General features: G+C 50.9%; 1 protein-coding gene across 2 annotated transcripts in view; it reads right to left on the bottom strand.

Moving 5' to 3' along the window:
• The window catches only part of GALNT18 (polypeptide N-acetylgalactosaminyltransferase 18), a 345,093-nt gene that overhangs the window by 164,394 nt on the left and 162,239 nt on the right, over window positions 1-18,460 (bottom strand). For both annotated transcript variants that reach the window (XM_059408147.1, XM_059408158.1), the window contains exon 2: window positions 4,753-4,945. In XM_059408147.1, coding sequence (XP_059264130.1) covers window positions 4,753-4,945 — 193 coding nt within the window. The remainder of the gene's footprint in view (window positions 1-4,752; window positions 4,946-18,460) is intronic.

Genomic DNA, 18,460 nt, shown 5'->3' with positions numbered 1-18,460 from the left:
TTTCTGCTTCTGGTGACGTCTCCTGCTGTGTATAAGGCCCTGGGTGTAGAAAGGTCCCTTCAGCCAGATGATGAAAGTGGGTCAGATTGCCTCTTTCGGCACCAAGAAAGGAGACAAAATAAGGGGCCAGCCAGAGATGATGGAAGAGAAGGTGGAGCGGGATTTGGAACACCCATTTCCCAGTCCAGGAATGAAGCCAAGCATAACGTCAGGGTTAGCACTTGGAAGAGCAAACCCAAGAATACAAAGAGCAAAGTGCAAAATCCAAGGACACCTCTGGGAGAAGTCCTCAAGGACACTGAGAATGAAGCAGGATCCACTTGACCGGACTCTTCTGGAGACTGTCCTCAGCACAGTGCTTCGTCTCCAGATGCTAGCCACCCCCACCCATCCTGCCTCATATCCTAATGTTACCTGCAGCAAAGACATCATCCTCAGCCTTGATAATGGGCTTTATGTTTGCCACAACAGTTTTTCCAGCACTCAGAGACTTTCCCAACTTAGACGCACCAATCGGCCCGTGCTACATACTGATAAAGCAGTTCCCATCCCCATTAGAGTGCCACCAATGGACACTCCAAGGCAGTAAGCATGGTGGCAGTTACAAACACGAATTCTATTGCCAGACTACCTGGGCTCAAACCCCGGCCCTGCCTCTAGCAGTCTTGCGCAGAGGTTATAGTCTCTCCATGCCTCAGTTTCCTCTTTGGTAAAATGGGAACAAATAATAATACTGTCAGATAATACGAAATATATATATTGGTCCCTGCCCCTGGTTTCTGCTAATAGTTGGTCTTTGGTCTTTGATCCCAGTTCCTGACACAGAGATCCTAAAACCCTTGTCATTTCCTGAGTGACAGGAGTGTCTGACACAGAGCTCCGAAGTCCCTTGGAATTTCCTGGGTGATGGGAGTATCTTTGGATCTAATGAGGTGATTCTCAATGGGCCCTGAATGAATGCCGGTCACCAGAAAGACCCAGCTATGATTCAAAGTCTGGAACTTTCGGCCTCACCCCCGACACAAATCTCTGGACAGAGGAAAGGGGCTGGAAAGTGAGTTAATAATCCATCGTGCCTACATGATGAAGCCTCCATGCAGATCCTCAAAGCATTGGGTTTAGAGAGTTTCTAGATTGCTTCCAGGAAGATCCTATACCCCTAGTACATGGGGAGAGAAGCTCCTGTGCCGGGGACCCTCCCAGGCCTCATATATATCTCCTCATCAGACTGCTCATCTGTGTCCTGTATTATGTCCTTTGGAATCCACTACTAAGTATAAGCATTTCCCTCAGTTCTGTGCCACTGCTAGCAAATGACTGAACTCCAGGACAGGTGGTGGGGACCTCCCTTTAGAGCCGGACAGAAGCACAGGTGACAACTGAGACTAGTGACCGGTCTCTGGAGAGGGGACAGTGTCGTGGGACTGAGCCCATAGCTGGTGGGACTGACACTAACTGCTGGTAGGTAGTGCTAGAACCAAATTGAATTGTAGGGCCCCCAGCTAAGGTCACAGACGTGGCTGGTATGAAAAGCCCCAGAGAGCTGGGCTCAGAGGGACTGTAAGTAGGACAGTCAAGAACAGTGTGTGATTCCCAGACGAGTCCCTATTCCAGAAGGTTACTGCAAGGCGTCAAATAGTTAACAGAAATCAAGTGCCAAATGTGTCCCAGCAAACATGGCTCAGGCTACAGAAATGTTTGCCAGTGTAATTTGGAATGGGATGATAGTAAAGACTTTGAAAAAATGTTTCCAAAATGAGTGAAACAGGATAAGCTAGGAAGCAATGACCTTGTTATAACACAGGAATGTTTTTAGTGAAATTAACAGACAAAGAGAGGCCCTGTTTCAGCTAAGCACACCCTCGTTTTTGAGTGGTTCACCAACAGCTCTCTGATCTTGGGTGTGTGTCTGGCATGGGATCTGAAGTAGAACTGGATAGAGCTTTCCAAGTCCATGTGCAAAGAGAAACTGCATCCTTAACGCCCCTGCAGAGAACATGGGTGGAGGCTCACAGGGAGGGCTCAGCTCTGCCTTCTATCAGAGATGCCATTTTTCCTTCTATGAAAAGTCACCTTGCTCCACGGCGGTGCGGGGGGCAGGAAGCTCTATAAACTGCAGCTCTGTGTGGAGGGAAGTTCTCTCTGTTACGATTATTGCTCAGAATTCTGACCACCTGGAGTCCTTTAGAGATCCTTTGTCCGCAAACTCAGGAAGCCCAGTTTTGGACCCTCTACCCGCCGCTGGAAATGTGCTACCTCCGGAGAGTGCTTGCAAGGGAGGCCTGCCCTTCTGAGAAAGGCCACGTGGCCTCAGTCCCCTCCACCCTTCACCCTCCTGTTTCTCTCCCAGGGAAGTGAGGAGGAACAATGACAGGGCACATCTCTCAATGAAGAGTTAAGGGGCTCTGGCGTCGGTTGGCTCTGCGGACAGCTGCGGGCCACCCTCAAAGGCCAGGATTTGACATCTGGACACACGGGGTCGGGTCTCAGCTTAGCTACATATCCAGCTGTGTGAGCTCAGACACAGCACTTGTTCCTCAGTTTCCCTAACTCTGAATGGGAAGAATGTGCCAGCCCCTTCCCCACCTCTGCTGCCGGTGGGTGTGGTCCAGGTGGGAAGGGCATTCTCAGAGCATCAAGCCCTGTGTAAATACCAGTCATTGCTATAGTCATGTTGCGTCTGTAAGATCCACCATTTCCAGAGCTTCCTTCTTAGTTCCCCTTTAATTTGGAACAAACCTGCATAGAACGAGGCCTGAGCTTGACGTGAGAGCTGGTTGCAAAGTCTGCAGCTCCTGTGCCAGCCAAGATCAAGGCAAAGGCCCCTGAGAGAGCCCTGGGGTCCCAACTCCTCTGATGATCCTTTTTCTGGAGCCTGTAGGTTCTGCCCATATCAGACCTGGATCTCTGCAGCCCCAGGCATGGTCTCTGCAGCACTCCCAGGGGGCTGAGAGCCTGGGGCACTGAGATAAAGTCACCCTCGGGATACGCCCAGAAGCCAATTCCATCCCAACACCTGTGTACTGCCATCATGGTCCATGCTACCACTACCTCTCACCGGGAGAGACAGAAGCCTCCTATCTGGTCTCCCTGCCCTCCTAGGCCCTTTCACTCTGTTCTCAACACAGGAGCCACAGGGACCTTTGAAAATGCCAAGCACTTCCCTTAGTTTCCCATCTCATAGAGTATATGCACACCCTGTGCAGCAGCCTATAAAGCCCTTTGCCTGCGATTCTCAACCTGGGCTGCTCCCTGGAATCACCTGAGAGCCCTAAACAATACAGATACAGAGGGCCAGCTCTAGAAACTCCTACCTAATTGGTCTAGGGTGTGGCCTTGGCATCATGATTATTCTAAAGTTCCCTAGGAGTTCAATGTGCAGCCAAGTTTGAGAACCACTGCCCTACTTGACCTGCTTCCTGTGGCCCCTCTGACTTCATCTCCAACTACCACCCCTTCTTGCTTGCTCCGTTCCAGCTGCATGGGCCTCCTTTTTCAAACGTGCCATGCACACTTCTACCTCAGGACCTTTGTACTTGCTGGGCCCTCCACCTAGAAAATTTCCCCCCAGGTGTCCATGTGGCTCGCTTTCTCATCTCTTCGGGATGTTTGCTCAAATGTCACCTTCTTAGTGAGGGCATTTCTGACCACCCCACTAAAAATTCAACCCCTCCTCCTATCCCAGGAAGTCCCTACTTCACTCTCCAACTTTCTATTTCTTCATAGCATCTGCTACCATGTAACAGGCTACATATTTTACTTCTCTGTTTTCTTTATTATGTGTCCCGGCCTATCTAGAATGTAAGCTCTGTGAGGGCAAGGATTCCCATCTGTTTTGTTCACTGCTCTTTCCCTGCGCCTCGACTTTGCTGGCATATATAATTATCAGTAAATATCCTTTAAATGAATATATACTCTTCTAGCCCTTGTATGTCCTCAGCTGCTCTTTTGTCCCTAGAGCCCAGCCAAGTTCTCCTTGGGCCAGGAAAAACCATTCTCAATGACATAGTATACAGCATGAGCTCAGTAAGTATCTATGGGACTGAACTGAACTTTTCTCCCTAAAACAACAGAGCCTCCAAACCCAGCAGCAAGATCTTTCCTGAAAAAGATCTTTATATCTGTCTTCTAGATATAAGCTCACTGTAGTTTGCAGCTTTAAGAAAAATTTAAAAATAAGGAGAAAGAGGGGGAAAGAAGGTTTGGGGGGGAGCTCACAAAAGTTAATGAGATTTTCTCAGCTATGGTACGTGCCCACACTTTTAATAATTAGGAGTAATAAAAATTCTAAGTGAACCTTAAAGGAACATCTTCTGTAACAAAGAGAAAAGTCAAGACAGACTTCTGTGTCGGGTGTAATGACTTGTTAGCCCTGGAAGATGGATATACTTTAAATACTAATTTATAGAAAAAAAAATAATTGTTCATAAAAATGCAACTAATTAGGTTAAAAAGACTTATTAACAGGAACACCAGATGACTCTAGAGCCCGTAAGGAATAAATTACATTATTAATCCTCAACGTCTCTCATGGAAAAAGCCTTCCCCCTGCTTAGCAGATGGAGAAACTGAGGCTCTGGGAGGAGGAGGAGAGTGACTTGCCCCATGAAGGCTGAGGGCACAGACCCTGGCTGACGCAGGAGAGGGACCCAGGAGTCTGAATGCCTTGTTCTGACCCTGTTCCTGGCATCATGGTGACCCCCATCTCCCCACAGGCAGGTTGACATGGGCCCAGCCACTGACTCTGCTCACCCACTGGGTCTGAGGTCAGGCAGGGGCCGGTCGAGGGGCAGGCGGTCACTGAGGTAGGCATTATAGCCGTAGTACTGGAACTGCTTCAGGGCCACACGCCGGCCTTCAGGGCTGAGCTCCTGGCCCCAGTGTGCAAACAGAGAGGAGTCTGTGAAAGGCTCAGCTTCTGCCTCCTCAGGCTTGGCGGGAGCCTCTGGAGAAAGAAGGGACAAGGAGACAGTGGGTCAGAGTGCACCCCTGCAAATGCCATGACAACCCCTCCCCCTCCCTTACCATCACCTTGGGTAAAACAATCTTATCCCCGTATTTGGGGGCTTTGGGGAAGATAATCCATAATCTTCATGCTTCCTCAAACTCATTTATCCATCCATCCATCCATCCATCCATCCCACAACCATTAGGCACATGGGATATAGAAGTACATCCTACAGGGTCTACCGAGAGGTTGACGGATATGATGCCCATGCTCCATGGCTTCAAGTCAGAACGCCCTCCTTTCCTCACCAGAGATGCTAGCCCTAGCCCTCAAATGGGCTTCCATTTCTCTTTGCCAAGATCGCACCCCCACTCCCTGCCAGTCCGGAGCCTGCTCTATATCCAGGTCCCCTCACCGGACTTCTTGCCCGCCCACCTTCCTCTCCATTGTCTGGTCTGCTGTGAGTGGCCTGGCCCAGCCAAGTGCCATTCATCTGGCTCCAAGGACCCCCAACCAGACTGCCTTCTGAGGCTTCCAGGCTGTGCCTACCAGAACAAGGAATCAGTGGTACAGAGTCACCCACGCACTCTGGACATTGTTCTCTGGACCCCTGGTAGATCTGTAGGTAGGGACAGCCCCAAACCAGGTCATGAGCTCATGGTTTCCCTGGAGTTTTCTAAGAAAATGAAGGGGACATTATTACCCATAAGAGCGGAAGCTTTGGATTCCACACAGACATGGATTCAAATAAATCCCTGCTCCACCATTCACTGGCTATAGTGCCACAAGCAAACACTCAACCTCTCTGCATCTTGCTTCCCATTTGGAGTGCAGGTATGCTAATACCAACCCTGCCGCCCCCCACCTCCCAGAATCTGAGAGGATCACATAAATAATGTACATACAGCACTTGGGCCAGCATAAGACTCAGAAAGCTACACAATACATGGTACCTGGCATAGCGCCTAGCCAGGGGAGCCTGGCCAGTCATTTGAGTCTCTCTTTTATGGGGGCAGCAGGCAGGTCTTGCCAGGACATAGGCTGATGGGCCAGAACTTTGGAATTCTTTCTGAGAGACAGGTAGTCAAGGTCAGAAATCAGAGAAATAGGAGAGAGATGCCAAGGCCACTAGATGGTACCCTTCAAGCTCATAACATGATGTAAGTGAGAGATGGTGCTAGAAGCCTGGAATGAACCAGAGACCAGAAGAAGCAGAAGCAGGTTAGGGACAGAAGACACAGGCTTGGAACACTGCCAATGTCCCCTCAGTTGTCCATAAGAAGCCTGTGGGTATATGACACACATCTATGCCAGGAGTCCGGCAAGGACCCAAGGTTCCCAGGTCTCCCAGGTTGGGGAGCTCAGTGCTGCAGACAGCTCTTACTCCCCTCTTCCTCATGGGGGACTCTTGTGAGAACCAATCTGAGAGAGGGGAAGAGGACTTCCAACACCCAGGATCCTCCCACTGTGGAAGGGATGCCCTGGGGGATGAAGCCTCTTTCAGTGCAGGTGCACGAAGGCTGTCATTGAGAGAAGGGGACTTTTGTGACTCCCCACAAATTAGAAAGTCCTTGATTTTGAGGCAGAGCAAGTACGCCGATGGCAGAGACTTTAGTGAGAGAGATGCCCAAAGATGTGTCATCGGGGCTGGAACACCCAGGCGGGGGGTAAACCTGTGGAGGCACCTCACCTCTCCTGACCTGACTCACTCATAAGGAAGCAAAGCAGGGGACAGTCAGTCCAGGGAGGCCTGTCTCCCAAGGCAGCAGTCCTGACCAACTACACCACACTGGGTCCATGTGGCAATGGGCTGGGACACCCATGAGTTCACAGATAGACATGGCAGACCGATTTTCCTTAAAGGGATGGAAGGAACTCAGCTATACAACAGATGAGGACTGAATAAGGAGTAAAATGCAAACCACGTAGCATTTCTATGACCAAACAAGAAATGTGGTGGTCACCTAACGTTCCATCCCAGAACCCGGGGCACACTTGTTGCCGCCTCCGAGGCATGTGTGAAGGGAGGCCCAGGGCTCAGGTGATCGTAAAGGCCCTTGCTATCTCTCAGATGTATGAGGTGTTCATTTGGAATGCTGGGGGTGGTAAAAATCTAAATCAGTGAGCCAACGGAATCATATAATATTTAAAAGAAATGGAGTTTTACTGCTCTCACATACCTACCTAAATGGATATTACCAAGTCAAATGAGATCAGTTAATGAAAAAATTATGATTCACAATTAGACCTGTGTTGCATAAAAATGTATTATAAACATATTCAAGTCCGGGGTTCTACCATATGCTCCCTTCGTTTTGCTCAGCATAGGGATAAACCACAACAAACCAGAAATCCGTGGGTCTTGAATGAGAAATCAGGGGCAAGGCAATGCAAGAAGTCCTCTCTGTTGAATTCCTGCCCAGAGCCAAGCACCGTGCTGGCCCGATGTCTTTACTTAAAGTTATCTCTGTCTTGCTCACAGGTGTGGACTCCATGAGGGGAGGTTGACTTCTGTCTCATTCCCTGCTGTGCCCCCAGCCCAGGACACATCTCTTGTGAGGGCCTCCATAAATGATTTCATTTAATTAATTCATTCATTTTTGGAAGCAGAGAAAGTTTCATTATCACAAGGACAGCCCATTGGGAACATTGGCTCTCATTCTCAAAGCTGCATTGCCCGCTGAAGCTGAGGGAAAGCTTATGTATGTTTGGGGAAAGAGGGGAATATGTTGGGGGGTGTGTGTGAAGAAACCTTGAGAAGGCAGGTCTTCAAACCTCTGGAGCTCTGCATTTTTCTGGAAAATGAAGCACCTGGAATGCTCATGTATATCAGTTAATTTGAAGACAAATGTGTCTCTCAACTCCCCATTAGGATTCTATGATCACTGGGTAAACAGGGAGTAGGGGTAAAAAACAAAGTTAATGATTGATCGAGCATGAGGTTCACAAAATATCATTAGTAGGGAATAAAACGCGACCTGGGGCTAAGGTAGTAAAGGGAACTAATACATATAGTTCTGCACTTGCTCTCGAAACAAGTCCAGGAACCACACGTCTGGCCTCAGTTTTTAGAATTGTGAGGTCTATTTTCCACATGTTTAGGTCTGCTCAAGCTTCCTCTTGTTCATTTTCCATAAACCATTTTAAATAAGTTAGTTGAGAAGCACCCTGTTGTGGTTAGTTATTAGGCATGAAGAAACCAAACGAAAAGGTTAAAGGACCAAGCCGAGGTCACCCAGTTTGTCAGGGGGCATTGGCAAAAGGGCTGACTTCCTCTCAGCTTTACATTTTTCCCTCCATACCACAAATGGCAAACGCTAGTCTGAGGGCCAAATCTGGCCCACCACGTTATTTTATAAATAAGGCTTTACTGGAAAACTGCCTGAATCATGGGCTTACGTATCATCTACAGCTGCTTTAGACCTCCAAGGGCCGAGTCAAGTATGTGCAACAGAGCCCACGTGGCCTAAAAAATCGAAAATACTTAACCATCTGGTCCTTTACGAAAACGCACGATGACCCCCTGCTCTACCTTACTTGTGACATCCGAAGGACTGGTTAAGAGGACTGGTTATCCGAATCTGGGTTTTACACTCCAGATCTACCATTTGCTGGTTTAGTCTAGCTTACCGGCACCTATTTCCCCAGCCAGAAAATGTGGTCAATAATATTAGTACCTTTCTCATAGAGCATGTGTACATATTTGATAAGATGTTCCACGTACGGAACTTAGCACAGGGCCTGGCACGTCGTGAATGCTCCTGAGGAACCCACAGCCCCACCAGAGTGCCCTTCTCCCAACACCTCTTGAGTTCAGATGGGGAAGATAAATGGTCCTGTCCTGAGGTCCTCAGCTCTGAAAGATGTTGCTGTCTATCTCCCAGAGGAAGGGTTTCCACATCCACTGACAAGTGGCCTACCCTTAGCTGGGCCTTGACCCAACAACTCCCTTCTCTCTCTAGTAAGAAAGCAGCCCGACATGGTCATCAGCAAAGGAGGCTCGTCTTTGACATGATGGTGTGACAGGCAAACAGGCTCCAGGGAAATGCCAAGGCCGGGGGTCCAGGGGCAATTGCCAGGGTCCAGGGGCATCTGGACACATCTGGTGACGGACCAGACAAGGACTGTCTGTCACCCAGGGAGGAGGCACTTGTCAGGAGCAGACTTGGGCTCTACTGAAGTATAGCATTTCCTACTGGGGTCCAGACCTATCTGGGCACACCTGACCAACCGAGGGGCACTCAGAAGAAGTGTATCTCCAGACGGCTGAGAGTTGCCCAAGGACAGCTCACTCGTGGCTGAGATTAAGCAGGGCACAGTGAACACAGCCTGGACCACAGCCAGAGTTGAGAGGTGCTGAATACAACCCAGATCCTCTAACCCCTGTCCGTTTCTCACCCAGCCTGGGTGCTCGTCTGGGTCCCAGGGAGAACAGGCCAGGAGGGAGAACAGGCCAGGAGCGAGCACTGAAAGGCCCTTCCTTCCACTAGACAGACACACAGCCCCTGTGTAATGCTTAGTCAGGGAGGCATTCCCCCAAATTCCCTCGCTATGAGCTCTGTGGCATGGGGAGGCGGGAGCCCTGTGGGACATGGCAGCGGGGGGACACTGCCATGCTATGCCCCTCTCTGCACCGTACCTCCAACAGCTGTCTCCTCAGCATGAAAGACCGAGGTCCTTCACTTAGTCCCTGACACAGAGAAGGCCTTACAAGGCTCCTGGTGATCAAGACCCTGAGAGCTCACCCCCTCCCCCTGCCCCCTTGTCTTCTCTACTCCAACCACACTGGCCCCTCACCAGACTCACCACATACCTCAGGGCCTTTGCTCTTGTGCTTCTGTCTACACCCCGTGGCTAGCTCCCCTCACTTCCTTTACCTCTTTCCTCAGAAGTCATTTTCTCAGTAAAGCCTTTTCTAAACATTCGATCTCCGAGTTCCCTCTGCACCCACTGAAGTCCTTTTTCTATTTGTCTTGCTTGTTGTCTTTCCTGACTCAAACGTGAGCTCCGTGAAGTCAGGGATTTGCTCTGTTCTCTGAGGAACCTCCAGTGCTTAGAACAGTGCCCATTCTGGCAGGTGCTTAATGAGCATCAGGAAGATGAATGGAGTAGCAGCAGCAAGACGGAAGAGGAGTCAGTGAGCCCCCGATCCGTTAGGGATTCCCCACGTCCTCAGAGGGAGCTGAAAGGGGCTTAGAGTCCTGTGTCGGCAAGCAGGAACATGAAGCCCGGAAAGGGCGGGCAAAGTCCAGCTGTGGGCAGTTAATTTCCTACCTAGGTCACTTACACACAGCCTTTTGAGATGATCGGTATGCTCTTAGAAGCTTCTCGGGGAGTCCCATGGAATGTGGTCATTGGTAGCCAACCCCTGCCCCTCTCTCAGGACTCTTTGGCAAATCTCTTACATCAAAGAATTACCTGGAATCTCGCCCAAGCATCCAGATCAGGACAGTGCACGGAGGAACCACCCCAAAAAGCAAGGAGAGAAGAGAGAAAAAGAAGGAGGGAGGAAAGGCTGTGTGTTTCTTGCCTCTTCCTCTTTCTATGCTCCCCTGGAAGAACTCAGAATTAGGAAGACCACAGGAAGGCTCCAAAGTCCCAGAAACCCAGGTGCAGGGCACAGAGAAGTTGTAAGACCCAGAATCTTCAGAAAACTAACCTAAGATGTCTTCAGGGAGTATCTGACTCAAACCACAGAGTCTCAGAGAGACTGAGAGTAAGGTCAGGTGTTCCCATTTTTCCCCAAAGTTCCTGCAGACGCGTGGCTGCCAGCCTTCCTCCTGAGCTCTCCTCCACCCCCCACACCACAGCTCAGTCTCTAAGGTGCTTGCTAGAGAAATCCCTGTCAACCAACTCAAGGGGAGGATTCCCCTGAAGGGTCACTAATCACTCCACCTTTTGAAGAGAAAAGGCACATTCAATGGGTCCGTGCAAAGCATGACACTTCTGATGCTGAGAAGAGAGGTTGACTTCTTCCTCCTCTTTGACATCTCTCGGAGGAACCTGCCCTTTGCTTTGTGGGCACCCCCTGCCCTCTGGCCCAGAAACAACCATTTCTGCTCATTCCTAGAATGCCCTTCTCGGCCAGCATCTGGAAACTGCTGCTCGGTGGCTTTAACCCGAGGGGCTCCCCATGGCGGCACCTCCTCCACTGCTGGGTTTTGGGAGTCACTGTCAAAAGGAGTTAACTCTTCTTATCAGACAATCAACCAATACGCAAGCAAGTTTACTGTGTGTCGGGCCTATTGCTGGTCACTGGAAATATAAAAAGCACTCAGACTCCGTGCCCGTCCTCAAGCAGCATCCAGCCTAGCGGAAAAGCCGGTTATACAGAGAACGTGATCAATGTTTGGATCCAGCATGGATAACATGCCACTTGGTTTCCTGGAGAGGGAAGACGTGCATGCAGGGAAGGCTTCCCGGAGGAGAGGATGCTCAAGCTAGATATGAAGAGTAAGTGAGAGTCCCAGGCTCACTCTGGAGAAGGACACCCCTAGGGCCAGACCACTGGGAGCAAAGATGCAGAAGCAGGGGGGCTCCAGGCGTCTGCACAGACGGCTCTTCACAGCTGAAACCAGAGAAGCACGAGAGCTGCTGGGGCCTCGGGAGGCCGGGGAGGGCAGGATGTCTGGCGGATCCGTAATGCAAACTGCAAGTCTGAACGGCCAGGATTGGCCATATCATTTAGAAATAGCTTCTGAAATGATAAGCACGTAGACAGATAGTAATGCCAAAGCCCAACACGTTAACCATCACCCAAGGACTGTCTCGAGTGGCAAGATGCATTATTTGAGGTCCAGTGAGGAGGGAAACTGCAGGCCGATCTTGCGTGTCCACTGCCATCCCTCTGCCCCCTTGAGCTGATCCCGTATGCCCTGTAGCCCCGTTCCATCATACGGCCCCCGCCAGGAGGGGAGGCCAGGCCGGCACCGTGGCCTATGATGATCACAGGCCATCACTGTGGTCTATCTTTCCTATCACAGAGAAGAGGAAACTGCAGCCCAGAGACCTATCCCAAGCCTCCCTCCATGTTGTGAGTCAAGACACACTGGCTTTAAGACTAGAAACTTCAGGCCCCGGGAGACTTCTCAGCCGGTCTGCACTGGTTCGCTGCAACGTCCAACTACGGGAATACTTCCTCAGCGATGGTAGGCAGCTGCCGCCTAGAGCCCCTGCGGGTGGTCTTGCCACCCCGGCTGCTCTGACTCTCTTCTTGGAGGACTCCAGGTTTTCCCACCAGCCAGCAGCGATGAGGTGCACACCTGGCCTGGCCAGCAGACCCAGGGCCTTGCCCCACACTGCAGCAAGCATGCATGCCCGTGCCTCGCCAGTTAAGGGTATTTTGAGTATCACCTGCTCTGAAGCCTTCTTGGGAGGCTCCCTATGAATAAGCACACCAGAGAACTTTCACTCGGCTCATCGACTTCTCCATGTTAATGCCCAGTTCTCATTGTGCATGATCTGTTTTCTGGAAAGTTCTACCCGTGATCAAATGGGGCATCGGGAAATGCCACATTAGGGTCTCAGAGATATGCTCACAGTGCCCCACATGCAGCTCACTAATGAGAGCAGAGAATTACAGGTCCCTGTCCTGACAGCCTCCATGCTAACTCGGGCAGACAGGAGGAAAACAGGGCAGGAAAGCAGCTTGCGAGGCTTTGTGCAATGAATGCAACAAAGGCTGCAAGCCCTGGGGGTTGTATCCCGGCACGCTTGCCAGGCACAAGGAGCACATCTGGACACTCTGCCCGGGCCTTCAAGGCTCGTGAATCCACTGATGCTGGAAGAGGGAAGAACAGTTGCATGAGGGTGGCTGCCAGGGTGAGCAGCCCAGACAAGGGCCTGCCCAGCTGCTTTTGGTCCAGGGTCTTGGCAGAGCCGAGACCACACAACGGATGGAAAGAAAATGGGTTTGGGAGTGAAACAGACCTGTGCTGCTGCCCGGCCCCAGCCACATCTGACGGCCTGCCTCCTCCAGGACCACATTGCTTGCGATTCCCATCTTCTGAGGCTGAGCCACTCGGCCGGCCCCTGCTGCACACTCACCAACGCTCTGAGACGCTGCTAGCTCTTTGGAGAAGCTAAAGCCCAGACCTCTCCCTAAGCAAGAACCCAAGACACTTCCCTGCTCCCTGGATTTATCCTAAAATAGCAGTAGAAGGGGTCACATGGCACAGTGGCTGCTGGAGGCCAAAGGGGCCTGGAGCTCCCACTGCAGGGGCTGGTCAAAGCCTGCCAAGGGGCAGACAGGGTCCCCAGGAACTGAGCTCACATCACTTAAGACCCCTTAGCCCGTTGCCCACGCTGAGCCATGTCTTCCCTGGAAGCAGCAGGTCTGCTTCCGGACCCTCCCTTTGGGTACCTTTAGGGGTGTCTTTGCAGGAAAGCGGCAGAGCCTTCTTGCTGCTTGTGGTGTTTTACTCAATTTGTCATATACTCCTCTTTCCTGTAGAGTTGAGCAGGCCGTGGAGAGTGCATGGGGAGGGGGCCTAGCTTCTGCACTGCAGTCAGTCCTGGAGCCACTGCTATTTCTGCTTCTGCCTCAGGCCATGCTCAAAGCCAAAGCTCTGGGTGTTTGGTGCTGAGATCCAGAACCCAGTAATGAGGAGGAAGGGAGGCGGGCCTGTGTCCCTGGTAGCTGCCTGCTGTGGGCCCTAGAACCTGTGTATAAAGTCCAGCTGGGCCTGTCCCCTGGCCTTCCTCCTGGAGTGTTCTGGAGATCCTTCTCTCCCCACTCCTGGGGAGCTCTTCACTCTCTGTGGACCAGACCTGCAGCCTGGCCCCTCCAGCCTCCAGCCTCTCCTATGAAATGGAGCAGCCTGCCAAGGTGCTGTGTGGAGTCACTGTGGGGTCAGCTTTTAGAAGGATGAAGGCTAAGCATTAAATAATGGAGTGGGCCTTGCCGAATAGCCCAGATAAGAACTCTTAAAGGATGCTTCCTTTTCTTCCACCTCATTTATTTTTTTAACAGCTTTATTGGGGTGTAATTTATATACCATAAAATTCACCCATTTCAAATGTACAATTCAGTGATTTTTAGAAAAATTTTCTTCTATGCTTGAGATGCCTTGTTGCCTGTTTTATTGGGGGCTAAAAAGAAGAGGCTAATTGAATAACCAGAAATGTACATTTTTCTTGTCAGCTCTCGGTAAACTCTTGCCTGCTGGCTGCCCAGTGAGAAGTCACCGTTATTCCTACTAAAGAGCCTGGTGCTTGCGCCCCGCTCGAGCAGCCCAGGCCGGTCCCACCGAGGCCTACTGCTGCAACACTACTGTTGAGTCTGGGTTTCCAATGCTACACAGGGATGGATGTCACCCTGAATGGCAGGTCACTCTGGGCTGCCTCCAGCTTGTCTTCTGCTCTGTCGTCCCCACAGCCCAGGACATGTGTCTCCCTTCCCTCACCTTGCGGCATCCAGCCTGGAGATCCAGCCAGCCTCTGTGCCCAGGGCCCCAGCCACAGTGAGACACTGAGAAGTTGTGGGAAAGAGCGGACGGAGAAGCAGGAGGTCTCAGCCAGCTCTCACCTCCAACACTGGGCAAATCTGCTATACTTTAGGCCCCCTTCCTCATCTGGGCTATAAGATAGACCCAGTGTTTGGGTTTTATTTGGGGGGGGGGGAAAAAAAAGCATCATTGTGGTGCTTTACTTATCCTGGAAAAGCAAGACTCTGCCTCTAATGGGGCTCCCAGGGGGATATTTTCAGACTTTTTAAAAACACCCTTTGATATGCTAAGGACCCTGATAATAAGGAAATAAAATATTCTGCATAAGGTATTTCCCCTCTCTGTGTTTCTAGAGGTGCTTTACAATTCGAACTAAAGGTCTTTTGCCAGCAGCCCTCACAATTAGGCTTTCTCTTCCAGGGATCCTCAGAACCCCTAAGAGAAAGAAGTGAAATCTGACAAGGGAAAGCTCGGAACTAATCAGAAGAAAGAAGCCCTGACAGTCTCAGGTCTGACACCATTAAAATCTCCTGCACAACAACTTTATTCACTGAGGCAAAGGCAGTTCTGGGAGAGCTTCCTCCAACACCCAGGTCCAGGTAGGAGGGCTTCCTGCAGGGACTCTGGGGTGGGCTCTGCCCTTGAGCATCTGGCTGACCTTGGTCAAGCTCGGGAGACTTTCTGAACTTGTGCTTGCTCCTCTGTCCCATGGGGACAATGGTATCTACCACTAGTTCACTGCTAGCTCGCCACTAGCTCACCGCAGATATGAACTGCAGAGGGGACCGGCAATAAAGTGGGAGTGGATTAGCTTCCTGCGGCCAGGACGCCTGCATAGTCTAAGGGGCTGCACCCAGGATCAGTTTCCTGCGGGTGTTGTGACAGATGAGCACGAATGGAGTGGTGGGAGACAACATAAATGTATTATCTTGCAGTGCTGGAGACCCAGCGGGCTGATGGGGTTTCTTGGAGATAAAATCAAGGCGTTGGCACAGCTGTATTCCTTTCCAAATGTTCTAAGGGGGAATCCATTTCCCTGGATTTTTGAATCTTTGAATCCTCTCCAGCTTCTAGAAGCCACCCACATTCCATGGCTCATGGCCCTCTTGGTCCAAGGCCAATGCCAATGACGATGGCTTATGTCCACTTCACGTGGCACTGCTCTGGCTTTCTCTTCTGATCCCCTCTTCCACATCTAAGGAGCCTGCGATTGCCTCGGGCCCACCTGGATCATCGAGGATGCTTTCCCTATTCTGAAGTCAGCTAACAACCACCTCCATTCCATCTGCAACTTTAATTCCCCGCTGCCATGGAGGGTAATAAATTCACAGGTCCCAGAGATTAGCATGTACACACCTTTTGGGGGGGGGGGTGGTCATTTTTCTGCCTGCCTACTCTTTAGTAAGAGTGCCTTACTAAAGAGTGCACTGTGGGTTTTGCCATCAATAAAAAGATAATTCTCATACATTGCCCTCGGAGCTATAGGGAGGCAAAGGAATGACAGTAATATTTGTTGAGCATCAAGAGTGTCCCAGCACTGCTCTCACACAGCGTCCTCTCGTGCCTGACACTCCTGTGACACAGCACGCAGGGATAAGACTGGGGCTATCAGGCCAGGTTCTCCAAAGGAGCAGATGCACATGAACGTAGCAGGTGGCCATGAGCTGTGCATGACCTTGAAGCCACCTTGGCCCTGCCTCCCTCACACCCCAGCTAATGAACAACAAAGGAGAGTTGCAAAGGGTGCAAAGCGAGTCCTGTGACCATCATCATTCTGCCCCTGGTTCTTCTCCACTTGGTCTGATTGAACTATCGCAGTTTCCAACTGGCTCCTGACCATTGGCCTTGCCTCCCACTGTTGTGCTTTGGCCTAGGAATTGGCATTTGGCTACCCAACTCTCTGGGCTTTCAAAACTCTCTAAAAGCTGTAGTTCTATTGTTTTGGGAAGGGGGGTAGAAGAGGGGGGTCTCCTCTGAAAAATCTGATGAAACCTGGTAATACGCACCAGAAAATGCACATTGACACACACACAGAAAAATCTGCCTTCAATTTCATGGGAGCCACGAGTGGGTAGCATGATGGAAAGCAGGGGTTGGCAAACTTTTTTCTGTAAAGACCAGTAGTAAATATTTCAGGCTTATGGGTCACGTGGTCTCAGTCATAACTACTCAGCTCTGCTGTGTACAGAGAAAGCATAGCCCTAGAGGCTGGGTTAATGAGTGGGTGTGGCTGTGTTCCAAGAAACCAACTGATAAAAGCAGGCAGCAGGTCAGATGTGGCCTGTGGGCTAAAGTCTGCCTGTTCCTGGTGTAGCTGGAGCCCAGACTATGGATCCTGCCCCTCCACCTACTAGACGGATGAGTCTTAACTGCTCTGTGCCTCAGTTTCCTCACTTGTAAATGATGATAACAATTCCTGCTTCTTAGGGTTGTAGTAAGAAAAGTAGGAGTAAATCTGCATCAAGCCCTCACCAGTAAGCTCAGTGAAATATCAGCTAGGGTCTGTCTGCTGGTCAAAGCCTCCACCTCCTAGAAGCTGGCTTTGATATAGCTCTCTAGCTACTCTCAGTCAGCTCCAGCCAGGAAGGACAAAACGTAGTTATGATTCTGCATGTCCAAGTCCCTGCAAACAAGATGCTGGGCAAGGCCAGGGACAGAGAAATCAGGCCCCAAGCCCTGCAGGGGCTGGCAATGGTTAGAGAAAGCAGTCCCAGACAGGTGGGACAGGATTCAGGAAGGTGGCAAGTCCTAGAAAAGAACTAGAGAATGAGCTGGGGGTCTAGGGAGAAGCACCATTTTTTGTCTGGGCTGACATAGCCAGTGAGGAATGGGATTTCGTTGGATCTGGGAGATACCGTATGCCGACCTCTCACAGCCAGACAGAGCCCATGCCGTCTCTGGAGCTGAGCCTGCACAGGGCAGGGTCTGGGCCTCGGTGTGGTCGAGCTCTACACTGAGAGGGCCCAGCAGGCTGGGGCAGCCAGAGCTCAGTGCCTATGTGCACACACTCATGGAAATCCAAGAGGACGTGATTCGCAATTATGCAGAATGGAACCTTCCATTAAAGGTCCGAGTCTTTGTGCTCCAAGCCAACCACATAAAGAACATGTGAAAAACTCAGTTTAAGGAGTGACAAATGTGTGTATCTTAGGAACCAGGATTTATAGGTGCCATTATGAGCTACTTTAAAACAACCCTTTAAACCTAGAGTTCTGCCTAGGAGATATAATGAACTCTGAAGCACATGCCATCATTTTTTTCCCCCCGAGAGCTGACAGCTTAGAGTTGAGCACCCAGACTTCTAAATATACACCTCACTGTTCACACATAAAACACAGTGTTTCCACACATCAATTTCTTGGAATGAACTAGCAGGTCGACCCTGATGATGTTCAAGTGGCATGCCTCTCCCGGCATGGATGTACCGATGGGAACACCTGGACTCGGCAGGGAGGAAACGTGGTGTCTAGCACTAGGACAGTCTGCAGCCTGACCCACGGGACGCCTGCAGTAGCCGCACCTCTGAGGTGCTGGGACAGCTTGGGGAGAAGTCCCGGCTTTGGGAAACCTGTAGCAGGAAGGAAGCCGGGAAGGGTGTATGTACCTGTCCTCTCGAATACTCCCTCCTCTCCAGCCTCAGCCTCTCCAGTCTCAGCCTTTCCATGGTACTCTGAAACCTACAGCATCATCCTTCTGGTCTTCGAGGAGCAGCCCCATGCTGGAATGCAGTGGCTCCCAATGTTAGTGAGCATCAGGTTTACCCAGAGGGCTGGTGAAATCACAGATTGTCTCTGGGCCCCATCCCTGGAGGTGCTGACTCAGCAGGCGTGGGGTAGAACCTGAGAATATGCATTTCTAGCAAGTTCCCAGGGGGTGCTGAGGCTGCTGTTTGGGGCCCTGCTCTCGGAACCAGGCTGGAGCAGTGACTAGAGTCTCAGGTCTCCTTCTAGTCAGGCTCTGTGGCTCAGGCCCTCCATGAGTGGGCAAGTCCCCCCTTCTCTTTAGGCCTCAGTTTTCTCCTGGGTGAATGTGAGGGGTGGGGCTGGCAAGATGAATTCAGGTCCTA

This window comes from Mustela nigripes, chromosome 1 (genome assembly GCF_022355385.1).
Source record: "Mustela nigripes isolate SB6536 chromosome 1, MUSNIG.SB6536, whole genome shotgun sequence".
Taxonomy (NCBI): domain Eukaryota; kingdom Metazoa; phylum Chordata; class Mammalia; order Carnivora; family Mustelidae; genus Mustela; species Mustela nigripes.
The sequence above is the reverse complement of the archived record's forward strand: the minus strand, read 5'-3'. Positions and strand labels throughout refer to the sequence as shown.